Source organism: Thunnus albacares, chromosome 1, assembly GCF_914725855.1.
Source record: "Thunnus albacares chromosome 1, fThuAlb1.1, whole genome shotgun sequence".
Taxonomy (NCBI): domain Eukaryota; kingdom Metazoa; phylum Chordata; class Actinopteri; order Scombriformes; family Scombridae; genus Thunnus; species Thunnus albacares.
Window position 1 is genome coordinate 12,612,493 of NC_058106.1, and position 14,150 is coordinate 12,626,642.

At 37.4% G+C, this 14,150-nt stretch overlaps 1 protein-coding gene across 1 annotated transcript in view; it reads right to left on the reverse strand.

The window, feature by feature from the left end:
* celf6 (CUGBP Elav-like family member 6) overlaps positions 1 to 13,886 on the reverse strand; it is a 145,584-nt gene extending 131,698 nt beyond the window's left edge. Inside the window, exon 1 of the mRNA XM_044333128.1 lies at positions 13,152 to 13,886. Within this exon, the coding sequence (XP_044189063.1) occupies positions 13,152 to 13,401 (250 nt within the window). The 5' untranslated portion in view covers positions 13,402 to 13,886. The remainder of the gene's footprint in view (positions 1 to 13,151) is intronic.
* Between the last annotated feature and the right edge of the window lie 264 nt (positions 13,887 to 14,150).

A 14,150-nucleotide genomic window follows, 5' to 3' on the forward strand; every position in this document is an offset into this window, starting at 1 on the left:
TTTTTACTTGATTTTTTCTTAAATTTCTTTTTTTTTTTTGCTTTATTTTAACCTATTTTAATTTTTCTAGCTCAAGTCTGTTTTTTGAGGAGCATGATTAACAGCAATGAGTTATTGTTTAAAGAAAAATATCAGTTCAAATGTATTGTTAAACTCTTTGTGCAGCGCAGCCTTTAAAATTCAGACCATCTGCATGGCTGCCACAGCTTCCTCACAGCAGTGGGAATTCGGCAGGGCTTTAGGAAAGCTTCATTTCCAACAGTGTTGGCTCAGGGGACAACTTAAGCCCAAAGGAGTTAGTGATTGAGAAAGCCAGTTGTGGAACAGATGAGCATTCAGCTTGGAGGAGAGGCACAATGATGCCGTTTGAGAGAAGGTAACAGGGATGTACCAGCTGGTCACAGGATAGCACTGTCAGCTTAAAATTTTAAATTACCTAATTGGCATGGGATTACGTTCGTACTTAATGACACCACACAAAAATGTTACCTGTCACTGTGATGAATACCATAACTTAAGCAAATGATGCAAGATTTAAGTCTCTACAAGTTGATTTTCCTAAAGTCCTAGAAGTATTGAAAAAGAACTGGCTGCCTCAAAGATAGGAAGGACACATTAACAGTAACGTAAGGTACATTATTTTTAGTAAAATGGCTAAAATGTGCAAAAACTCTTTGTTCTTTAATGCCTCACATTGATTTTCTTGTACTGATACTTAAGATCTTCATGTGATTAAAAGTTTGAATCACTGAAATATTCTAAAGACTGACGGAAATAAGATGGGAAGAAGAGGAAAATGGGAACATGGACAAGGCTCTGAAATTAAGGGTAAACTTAGGTGGTAGTTCAACAGAAGGACTGGTGGCTTCCTGTGATGAGGAGGTTAAGTGGGGTGAAAATAATACTTTGGTAATCACAGACAATTTACGACACCATAATTTCAGTGAGGGACAAAAGTTCAACAAATTATATTTAAGGCAAATGAAAAAGTAAACCCTGCAAACTGGTTCAAAGAGAAAGCAGGAAATGTGTGTGTTTGCATTTGCAAGACACGTTTTGGGTAATTACTTAAAGAACTTTTTCCCCTGTAACGCCTCTTCTAACAATTTGTTTTAAAATGGAAATTAGTATGTGCTCACAATTGCATGCATCCAGGCATTAAGAGTAAATTGTGCTTTTTTAAGGCATCAGGTACCTGTAATTGAAATAACTCCAGAACAAATTTGTATAAAATTTCAATTCATTAGCAGTGAATTCATGAATCATGAGCAATTTGCTCTCCTTCAGTCTCCTCACACAATGTCTGATCCAAGAATGTTCATTAAACTGGGAAAAGAATGCAAATTAATTTCCGAAAAAGATCTAGGCGCAGAAATTATGTAAAACAACTGGATGCAGCTGAATGTGACAGCCTGACCCTCTCATGGGTACTGAGACAAATACGATGTGAGAATTCATCCACTGCTTCATGTTTCTGTGTTAACCACACTATTACCTGCAGAGCATCTTTCTATCTTTTAGTAGTTCCATCCATCTACATTCAGAGCAGCCTGTTCAGAGCACTTCCTGTAGCTGTCTGGTTCATACACAAGCCCCCTTCTAATGATCAAAGAGGTCATCTGTAGACTTAAGCTACACTTGTCACTCAACTTATACAAACTGTCAATCACTGTCCAACACTTTCTTTACAACACTCATACTGTAGATAAAACCCAATACAAGCATGGACCTGTAACTCCTAGTTGCCATTTCAAAAACAAGAGATCAAATTTAATTTCCTTGAAAACTGCAAAACGTATGTTTTGAAAATGCACTTTCAAGGATTTGTTGTTACATTCTATGACTTATTTGCAATTAGATATTAGTGCCCTACTGTGGTTTACATTTGACATTTCAATGGCTGAGAGGGCTTTTTTATGTCAATTTGGCAGGCTATTTATAGCCAATTACACTGCATGGACCTACCAAGGAGAGCAGAATGGATGAGGATATTTAACAACTCTTTGTATCTCTTCCTCCTGGCTGTGTGGTGCAGCTCAGAGTCCCTCCTCTCAGCATCAGAGACGGATTGATAGATAACTCTACTCAAGCAAAAGATTTGCCCCCCACTAACATTCAGCATGTCTGAACAATGCATGCGTTCTGGCACTGACACTAAGTATTATGATAATGTAGTGCTCAGTGAAATGATGGATGTTAAACAGCACAACCTGGCTGCACCACACACTGATGAGCCCCATGCCCGCCAATAGTGTCAAGTCATCCCACTCGCTGTATAAGGCTCCCTGACGACACACAAACTATCAAACCGACATTAAAGGCAACAGTGTATGGTATGGTTATGGCGCAGGGCTGAACAGCACTGAATCTCAGTGCCCCGGCATAACTGCTAAATACTGAAGAAACCCTTTTTTTCAGTTAATTTTACAAAAAAGTGATCTAAAAAAATTTCACCTGTGCAACATTTCCAAAAAAGAAGAATCTAATTGACGTTAATGATATGGGCAACCCAAAACCTGGCAGAGGTAATACATCTGAACAAGAAAACACTAGAGACAATGGTAGCACCAGCACAAGCCACACTGAAATAATGAGAGCCATTAAGGAGATGGAAGGTCGAGTTACCAACAAAATTGAGGTGGTCTTGTCGGCTGTCAGTGAAGTTAAACAACAAATCGCTGTAGCTGAAGAACATATCTCAGGTGCAGAAGACAAAATCAATCAACTTGAAACTCATGCAAAATCACTGGAGTCATATGTTGAAATACTACAAATGAAAGTGGATGAACTGGAGTGCCGGAGTCGTATAGATATACCTCAGACTAATAGGCCTCCCTGAGAAAGAAGAGGGTCAGGACATATATGTATTTTCCTGGAAAGCTGGCTTCCCAAAGTTTTAGGTATGGATATGCTTCTCTCTCCACTGATAATTGAGAGAGCGCACCTGATCTCTGACTCCAGGAGAGGTTTGAATTCAACTACACCGAGAACTTTAATTATGAGGTTTTTGGATTCTGAGGGTTGCTAAAGACAAAGGAAAAGTGATATATAAAGACAAAATTCTTTCCAGATCTGTCTGTTGAGACCCACAAGAAGCAACAAAACTACAATGAAACGCACCAGGCGCTGCATGATAAAGTCATCATTAAACTCAGGATCCTGTTCCTGGCTCGTCTGCTGGGTACATATGGAGACCGAGCATACACCTTTAATAATCCTGCTGAAGTGAAAAGCTTCATGGAAAATCTGAACTAATAACTTTCTGCCTGGATGAACTCTGTTTGAAGGGTTGGGGAAGTTTTTTTTTTTTTTTTGGTTTCATTTTCTTTGGTATTTTCCTTTTTCCCTAGCAGGATGGATCACACAGAGGGCTGCAAAACTCCTACACGTTCCCATTCCCAACTTGTCAAATACTGCCGCTTTGTCATGCCCCTCGGTGTATGATACTGTGTTAAGGTTTTCTTTTAATGATATCCTCAACATTTCTCAACACAAAAACTCAAAAGTGTCCTTGATAACTCAACAATACAATAGGTTAATGTTATGGCCACCCATTTTAATTATTTCTCCTTCAATTCTGAGAAATTAAGGGTTTTTTTGTCTGTTTTGGATAGCAGAAGGCTGCGTCACCCATGATCCTCAGCCACTGTTACTATGGAGACAAAGACAGTCCGCTTTGTTACCCATTACAAAACTTTTATTTACTATTATATCTACTATTTACTTTTAATTACTGAATTTATTCCAAACTGATTAAGATTTGTGTGTGTTCATGGAGTCACACCCCCTTCACACACAACAGAGACAGTGGCGTTTGGATTTGTGATTGTGGCTGACTGGCAGCAATTTCAAATGGAATGAAGCCCACCCATGGCAGACAACCCAAAACAGTAGTTGAACATGCCAAGTCCACCCACAACACAATGCCCTTCCCTAACCCTAACCTGCATTGCCACTAAATTGCATCAAATCTTGCACCATGGCCATATAAACTGGATGAAGATGGGGTTGTCAAACTGGACTTTACATTTCACATTCCTCGTTTAATCCCTGCACTTATCACTTTCATATATTTCATCAAACTGGACTTCAGACTGTACATTGCATTCAACCTCCACTTTTATATTATTTAATTATTTATGCACGTCACATTTAATTTTTGCTCTTGTCACCTTCATATATTTCATACACTTCATTTTTTTGTCCATGGCACAGTCCATATTTCCTTTGTACTGTCAATATCCCATTTCTAAACTATTTCTATTCCATTCTGTAAAAAGATTTTAAATTTTAAATTTAATTACTTTGTTTATTTCATTATTATTATTACCTCACTTTTGTCTATTTAAATCCCAAAACCAAGAATCATTAAGATAAAAAAAATCTCCAGGGTTGTGTGAATAGTAGCCTATGCATTCTGTCAGAAGCCTACTGGATATGCTTATATGCCTTATATGCTGATTCTGATGTTTCATATTTGATAACATGTTGTTGACAAGTTGCCATGGTATAATAATAATACATAATAATAAATAATAAAAGTAAAGTTCAAAATCATTCAGTCATACTGCTTGCTTATGTTTATTTACACACAATTATCAATTAAACAAAGAGACAAATCATATATAAATACAACTGGATCCTTGTGTTGCAAGATTATAGATAAATGTAGTATTTTGCTTATGGAACAAGATGTAAGAGGTATATTTGTATTTTAATTGCACGTATTATGATTTTTATAAAAATGTAGTCCCACAATTGAAGGTCCTCAACCAATAAAGTGATAGCAGCCTGTTGAACTGTTTGTATTTTGTTGTTTATAGCCTGTGTGCTCACTGAGGTCACCTGAGCCAGAGGGTCAAAGGAGCTTCCAAGCATGCAGTATCCTGACATAACTAGAAAAGGTTTGGTTATTATGTGCATATTGCATATTAAACATTAGTATTGTTATTATGTTAATTGACTATTATTATTATTTCCATGTGAAAGCAATTAATATGCAATTATTTGATTAAAGATTTTGATTAAGTCACAATTTAAGAAGAAATTTCATTTTGCAACATCTCAAAATGAGGTCCTGCATATATGATAGATAGATAGATAGATAGATAGATGGATAGATAGACACAAAAAAATAATTTCAAACAGATTAAAACAGTTACAAGCAAATGTTGTCTTTCTTCAGGAGACACATTTGTTCCCAGGAGACATCTCTAATATTAGTAAGGCATAAATGGTCAGGACAGGTTTTTTCTCATCATTTTCCTCTCAGTCAAGAGGGGTCATTATACTTATTCATTACTGTATTCTGTTTCAGATCCAGAATGTAATCAAAGACCCAGAGGGTAGATTTTTGGTAGTTCAAGGCACATGTAAAGATGATAGATTAAATATAAAAAATGTTTATGGCCCAAATATGCATGATCCTGGATTCTATACCAATTTATTCCTTATAGTTTCCAGTCTTTCTGGACAGAATATTGTTGCAGGAGACTTCAGTTGTACTTTAGACCCAGCTAAAGATCGTTCAACACAAATTGATAATTCCCATATGAACACAATGAAAGACAATTATTCAGTTTATGGAAGAACTCCATTTAATAGATGTATGGAGGGTCTTAAACCCTTTTTCATTAACTTATTCCTGTTATTCAAGTAGATATCATAAATACTTGCCTGTTGACTCTTTCTTAATCTCTGCCCAGCTAATGTCTAAATAGAAAATTGTCAATACGATAGTATTATCATATCAGATCATGCCTCTATTTCCTTGACTTACATAGACTCTAAATTAATTTGTGACCCTCTAAGATGACGATCTCAGTTAAAGTGGCTCCTGGATCCCTCATTTATAGAATTTCTAGGGAAACAAATAGGCTTTTTTTTAATGAAGTCTAATGAAACCTCTGTAACCACTAGATGGGAAGCCTTTAAAGCATTTATTGGAGAGCAGATTGTAAGCTACATTAGTACAAATTCAGGACATGGCAATCTTACACTCTAAAAAAATTGGATCAAAACTTAGGAGACAGTGCAAAGGTACAACAGAAATCACTTCTTTATAGAACGAATTACAATAAGATGTCAGCAAATCTTGCAGAATAAAGTTTGTTGAAGCTCAAACAAGCTTAGTATGACCAAGGGGAAATACAGGGAAAACCTTTAGCCTGGCATATTAAACAGCAGCAACAGAATAGGCCTATTCACTGTACTGAAGATAATAAAGGAAAACATATGTTTGACCCAGTAGTGATAAATAATACATTTAAAGCATTTAATGAGAAACTACACCATAATGAACACATAATGAATTTAGATGCACAAAATATTTTTTAAGATCAGTTAAATACTTCATGAATGTCAGAAGAATCCAAAACGAACCTAGATTCAAATCTAACTTTAAAGGAAATTTCAGAGGCCATACATGATATGAATACAGGAAAGGCTCCTGGGCCAAATGGCTTACTAATGGACATTTATAAAAAATTTAGAGATAAATTATTGAGACCACTTCTACAAATGTTCCTTGAAGCTTTTCAGGAAGAATTGTTATCGACATCTTTAAGAGGAGCTTTAATGATTCTACTTCTGAAACCTGGAAAATCAAATAGCAAGTGTGAAAATTTTCGTCTAATTAGTCTTCTTAACTTGGATATGAAAATTCTTAGCAAATTACTGGTAAGGCGATTAGAGAGGGTACTCCCTAAACAGATCCGCTGGGATCAGCAGAAAAAGTATTTGATAGGGTTGAATCTTTTTCCTATTCTTACTAAATTTGACTTTGGGGAAACATTCTGCAACTGGGTTAAATTACAGTATACAAACTCAACGGCTGAAATCTTAGCCAACACTACACTATCCAAACCAATCTCAATATCTAGAAGATACCACCAAGGATGCCCCCTCTCCCCTCTTCTTTTTGTTTTAGCTATCAAACCACTTGCCATAGCAATAAGGTCCCATAAGGATTAAGCTGGTATTCAAATAGGCCAAACTGGACATAGGATAGCACTATTTGCTGATGATGTCATTGTTTGTATGAAAAAATGTAGATAAATCAATTCCAACATTATTAAATATTGTCTCAATCTTTGGGAAAATATCAGGATATAAGGTCAATAATAAGAACCTTCATATTATTAAATGAAAGGGAGAGGACAAAGCCTAGTCAGAATGTGGCACAATTATTTCACCTACTTGGGAATAAGATTGTCCCTTGTATAATAATATAAAACACAAACTAATTATGACCCAGTGTTAGAGCAGGCTACCAAACTCCTGGCATGAAGGATGACATTACCAATCTCTTTAATTGGCAGAATTAATATTTTAAAAATTGATCTTCTGCCAAAGTTTCTCTATTTGTTTCAGAATGTACCTCTACCCCCACCAAGATACTATTATTTATTGTATTTCCGATGCTTAAGAGGGCTTTTAGCAAATTTATATGGAACAACAAACGCCCAAGATTATGTTTATCGCTTCTATGCCTTGCAAATGACAAGGGAGGACTTAAGTGCCTAGATTTGCAGTGGTACTACTGGGCAGCTCAACTACAAACAACTATGTTTTCTTTTTCTTTATATAATGTCCCAGGTTGGATAGAGTGAGAGGACTGTTCTCTTGACTCAAATTTACTGCTACATCTATATTTATATTCATCAAAACTGAAGGTCTTAAAATGTGGTTCAGAAGGAGCATTAGACAGACTGGAGATTTATGAGGAGGTGAATCTTATGTCCTTTCAAGAACTGTCAGCTAAATTTGATTTACAAAGCAAAGACTTTTTAAAATTCCTTCAAATATGAAATTTTATATACAGTGGGGTCCAATAGCTCAAAAACAAATATATGAATGTCCTGCCCTCTCCTCCTTGGAAGAAATTAGACTAAAAAAATTATTAAAGCAGAGGACTGATTTCATCCCTTTATGATTTTCTAGTCAAAGGATCTCAAGTGTCCTCAGAGAAAACTTTACAGGTATGGAGAAAAGATTTAACATCGACGATTGGAAGAAAATATATGAGGAAATAAAGACACATTCAATAAATAGTCACCTTAAATTAATTCAGGTCAAATGGCTGAAGCGTACATATGTAACACCTGTCAAAATTCACAAATTTGACAGTAGTATCCCAGATACTTGTACTCAATATAATGATGTCAAAGGAACACTTCTTCATTGCTTATGGGAACATAGATAAGGACTTTCTGGAAAGATGTACATCATACTATTGCACAGTTGTTTTCAGTACACCTACCTCCCCTTTGAACCTAGAGTATTTATCATTTATCATATCATTACCCTAAAGATTTAAATATAAAAAGGGCCATTATGTGCTTATCAACATGTGCATTTTGCAAGCAATGAGGCTGATAGCCCTTAACTGGAAAGTAGAAATAAACCATCTATAGGTAAGTGGATTAAGAAGATGGCATCTTGTATGTATAGAAAAAATTACATATATACTGTTAAACAAACAAGTGACATTTAAAGGAAATACAGCATGGGTTCCCTTAGTACAGTTTCTTAAAAGGGAAGAAACATCATGGGGGCAGAAATTAGTTTTTTTTTTGTTTATTTGTTTTGTTATCTTTTTGTTTTCTATTTGTCTTGTCCTTTGTCTTTCTCTTCTTATCTTGTGTTTCTATGTTAGTTGACTACTTTCTGGTATGAACTCTCAGTATGAATTGTTAATGTGCTATGAATTCTTACTATTTGTTACCAGCAGTTTGTATTGTTTTGCCCGGAGGAGTCTGAGGGGAAGGTTGGTGTAGGTGGGGTTAAGGGGATAATATGTTATGGTTCGGGCTGTATTGTATTTGTTTTACTTTTATATTCTTTGTCCCATGTCTATTTATGTTTAAAAAATAATTTTAAAATATTCTCAAAAAAAAAAAAAAAAAAAAAGGCAACAGTGCCTAACAACTATGAGGCAGGATATAATCATCCATTAAAAGAAACAGATGAAAAAAAAACACAGCTACATTCACACACTGAAGTCCCTGGAGATACCCTAAATGCCCAAAGTAAGAATTCACAAAGCACAAAACATCTGTTCAAACTGATGCAGTACAATCCACATGAATTAGTCATGAGCAAACATGACATATTTTGATCTGCCCTTAAATCCATAATTATGGTGCAATTCTGTGTCACAGGACTCGGGTTGTGAAAAAGGTAGAGCTGCAAATCATCCATTAGCTATGGTTTACTAACTGATGCCAACAGCCATATACATCATCTATCTGAAACAAATCAAATCTTTCTCAACCACATACTGAGCTCAAAGAAGGATTTCAAAGTAGCAGTCAAACCAAATTCATGGCACGACACTAAATCTTTATGAACTTTATGTTTTGGGGATCATGGAGCCAAGCTGATTATATCCTCCCCCACTCCTGTGCTGTGAAAAATGTTTGTGTTACTGTTTATGATAAAAATGTGGATTGAATTTGTGGTTATATTACAACATTGGGTGCCTCCCGGGCTTTTGACATAATAGCTTGCCACTATCCATTGGCATATTATGCATTTTTGTGCGCCAAATAGAACACAAATTACTTTTTAAAGCACTATGCAACACATATAATGTGGACCAAAGATTATTGCAAAACCTTAGATTGTACAGATGTGAAGGAAATTACTCTAAAAGCTATGCTATTACATTGTTGATGATAGTTACACGGCTAACACTTGTCTGTGTAAATTAATCCCATTCATCCAGAAAGTACAACATCAGGTTGAAATAAAACTATTCACTGTTCTGTAGCTGTAGAGATGAAGATGTTTCATCATCAAAGGGGTGGCGAGTCTGTCATGTGACCTTAACATCTCTCAACTACCCTCAAGCGATGGTGTGAGCAACCCACAGAGGTTTAGGCATTCAGGCCTCCCCAGCAGCCTGTAGAACTGATGAAGTCCCTTAGATGAGTCGCATATCATCTTCAGCTATGCAACTACAGCCCAGTGGATGATTTCATTCCAACACTTACTGGTATGTGTTTGGACAAATATGTTTTATTATTGTATCAGTGTGATGGCTCACCATCAAACTGAGAACCATTTCAGTGTTTCAAAATCTTCCATTAACTATGTATGTGATGGACATCCCAGAGTGCTGAGGCAGGTGGTGTGTACGTGCTAAATAACCAACATGGCAGAAAACTCTATAGTAGACTTTGAGGATGGAGAGTGTGAAGCTGCAATCCAAATGGGAATTGTTAAAAGTTATGCCCCACTATCCACAATGAAACTATTCCACAACTATGCAGCTATATGGCTGAATGTCTTCCTGTAAAATCTAAAACTAAAAAAAGTATTAGTTTGAAAATAAAGGGAACATATAGAAGCAAACATGTCTAGAAAAGTTAAGTTTTATACCACTATAAACTTCACTGTGGAGTTTTAGATTTTATAGGTTTTACTGTATATCATAAGTAACATTTGCAGGTGAAAGAGGAAGGTAACGTTAAACATTATAATAAGACTGAATGCAATTGCTGATGCTTTACAGTTTTATTATTATTATTATTATTATTATTATTATTATTATTATTATTATATTTAGTATGCTTGCTTTTTACTTGTGCACAACTTGATATTACGACATGCTTTATTGTAATTTAATTTAAAAGTTAGAAATATGATTATATGGAAGACTGTTGTGCTGACCTTAATGTTTGTTCACAACAGAATTAAGACTGCACAAACTTTTTTTTAAAGAACTTATGCAGGTAACTAAGTTAGTAATGTTACCTTCAATTCCCCTACAAAAGCTTTTCTCTGTTTCAGAATGGGAGTTCAGTCAGTGTTTTAAACTACTCTCCTTGAGTGACATAGCTGATGATACACTATATCTACTTCGGCTCTGTTAACGACGCTAATCCCATTTTCTTACTCTTGTTCTTTCTTGCTTCAGTCTACAGGTATCACGCGTAGACACAGCAGGAGGCATGAATATGCTTTAGGTGAGTGGCCAATAAGAAAAACTCATCCATATAATGCATTGGTGAAATCGTATTAAAAGTGCACGCCTGTGCTCCCAAAGTGACTTTGAATGTCATGCGGGATGAAGTGGGCATAATGCATACATCAGAGTGGCCTTGGTGGAGGATGATTTGAACGGGCATACAGTCTGGCTTTGGAACAGGATTATCCTTCCCGAGGCAACCACCCTCCAGAGTGTTGACATTCAGGGATGGTCGAGGACAGGCGTAAACAACACGAACATCAGAAATATTGTTTTAATCGATCATCGGGCTCCAAAGTGGAACACTGGACAGGGGAGGAGCAGGTTGAGCACCAGCGACTGATGGCTGGAGGAACAGGTGGCGCATGAAGACCTTCAGGGCTGCACGCACAGGAAAGCAATGCTGAGCCCACACTCACTTCTCCCACAAGAGCACTTGACCATGTGCTGATCAATAAGATCATGAACTGTAGCCACTGACTTACATATCATACATAATCTGCCTGCCTTGTGAATAGATTATTTTTTTACTGAGAGTGAACTGATTGTCAATTCAATGCTACTGATGCCTGTGTGTATGTGTGAAGTGTGTGTGTGCGCACGCGTATGATTTGAAATTAAATATAAGATTAGGACAAAATTAACAACCAGTCAAAAATAGTGTCAATCACAATCAGCACTAGCAGTGTCATATTATTTTTATTTATTTATTTATTTTTAAATCAGCACTGCCTTGCTGATAATAAAAAAAGAAACCAGCTTATGATACCATTGATAGTGCTGGCACTGTGACCTGAATTCTAGTCCCATGAAATTCAAGTAAGACTATCAAAAAGGACTGAAAATCAGTAATAATGGTGATACTAATAACAACAACTTTTCATTGTATTTTAATAATTATTAGATTTCACTTAACCACAATAAAGTAAAATAAAAGACTAATGGAAACAATAGTGCAATTGAAGGCTTGTAATAAATAACAGGTGAAACATCCCAATGCAAGTAGGAATAAAGACTAATGTGTCATTATAATTACATTTAAATACTTGTTATTCTACTGTAGTTGTTTCTACATTAAACTTAAAATATAATAGTAAGAGTGCATAAAGCACTTAAATTGCGTCTAATTCAGACTTTTCTTGGTAACTAAAACACCTTCCAACCCACACTATAATGTCCTCTGGCATTCATTATTATAACTATCATTAGAATTGATCAGTCCCTGATAATCTGTGGGCCTGTCTGACTAATTACTAAGTGAATACTGACTAGTCCCGGTGGTTTTGGACAATGGCGGGACAGGAGTGAACACAGAACAAGCCAGAAGACGGTGCATGCTGGATCTCAGCCTCTACTATTATCCTGCTTTGTATTTCCTGACTGCAACCCGCCCACGGAGCAGCATTACAGTACAGCTGCCATGTAAATAGTATTTTCCACATCTAGTGACGTCTGAAAAGTGGTCTAAATATTAGCCCGCTGAAAGGTCAAAGCGGCATGCCAGCACCACCTTAATCGCCGATGCTGATTGCCTCATAATGGTTTGTATTTTCCGTTCCCCTGAAAGCATTTATTTCTCTCTGACAATACGCTGCAAATGGACTCTGTGATGGAGAACAGTGGAGAGTTTTTTTCTTTTTCTTTTTTTTCTCCCCCCTTTTTTTGTAGTTGTGAAGAAATTTCTGCAGCTGCAGAAATAACACAGCACCCAGCGCTTGCCTGTCCCGCCCCCTTAACTGGGATGCTCAGCACATGATAGTCAATGTAAACACACAAAGGCTTTTTCAGCTGTAGTATTCACGTGGATTGGCTGGACGCGGTAACAATTAACCCTGCACTTGCAAGCCATTCACTTCCACGTGTTCTGCCTCTCACGCCTCATGTGTGTGTGTGTGTGTGTGTCAGTGTGTGCGCGCGCGTGTGTGTGACAGAGTGTGTGTGTGTGTGTGTGTGCGCGCGCGCGCGTGTGTGACAGAGTGTGTGTGTGTGTGTGTGCGCGCGTGCGTGTGTAAAGGCGCTACAGGGATCCCACTCTGTCCCAAACATCTGCTAATTAACACACTTTTCATGCTGTCTGCCCCAAAACTGAATTGGGACATTCTTTGATTCCTTTATGCCTTTCTCTTCTTTTTATTATAAAGGAGCGCAAAAGTAAAGATGCCAAAAAAAAAAAACCAACCTTTATGCATTCCCGTAAACCTGTCTTTCAGTACAGTGAGTTCGTATATCTTTCCGAATTCCTCAAACAGGGGTTTCAGGTCTTTTTCCTCCAGGTTTCTGGGAATCTGCCCGATGAAAAGCTTGATGGCGTCGTGGTCCTTCATTGGAATGGTGTTCTGGCCGATGGTAAGCCCGTTCATCCTGCCGGCGCTGTTCGTGGTGCTGAATCCATTCTCTTGCTGCACTCCGTTTGCAGTGACTGTAGCCATCTTTCCTCAATGGGCCGGCGGGCTGCTCCCTCTCTCTCTCTCTCTCTCTCTCTCTCTCTCTCACTCTCTCTCTCTCTCTCTCTCTCTCTCTCTCTCTCCTTCTCCCTCTCTCTCTCAGTAGTCAACTGCACAGTGCACACTCCCCCCCCTCCGTTATATCTTCCTCTCTCCCCACTCCTCCTCCGGTTTTTCCCTCCCTACTCTCTCCTCTCTGCTTTTTCTCTACAGCCTGAGTCCCCTTGTTTGGAATCAGCCTTATTTATTTTCTCTTATGCTTTATGTTTTCATTTTTTAAAGCCCCCCCACCATCCCATCAGCTGCCACTCTGCCCATGACGTCAAATCGCACTCTTAAGAACAGGCCCCGCCCACCATCTAATTTGCATAATGAGCGCGGGACAGGCCAATGAGAGAGCGCGATGGCTGACGGCCCCACAGGGCAGAGTAAGAATGCAAACATTTGTGTAGAGTGGAAAGCCTGGGACATTAAATGGTGCAAAGGCAGCATTTGTGTTACTACTCCTGCCTATCTCAGGTCATTTAGTTTTGTTTTAGGAATGGAAGCTTTGTAATAGGCCACTTTTAATACTTATTGAAAATAATAACACATAACCTGGCAAATCAGAACTTAAAACAGTGCTTCTAAAGAAATTCTGTTTTATTTCTGCTGATTTCTAATTTTTCATGATTCTCAAATTGCTCTCCAATCTGTGCGATGGATGGATTTTTTAATGTATAGAACATGTTACC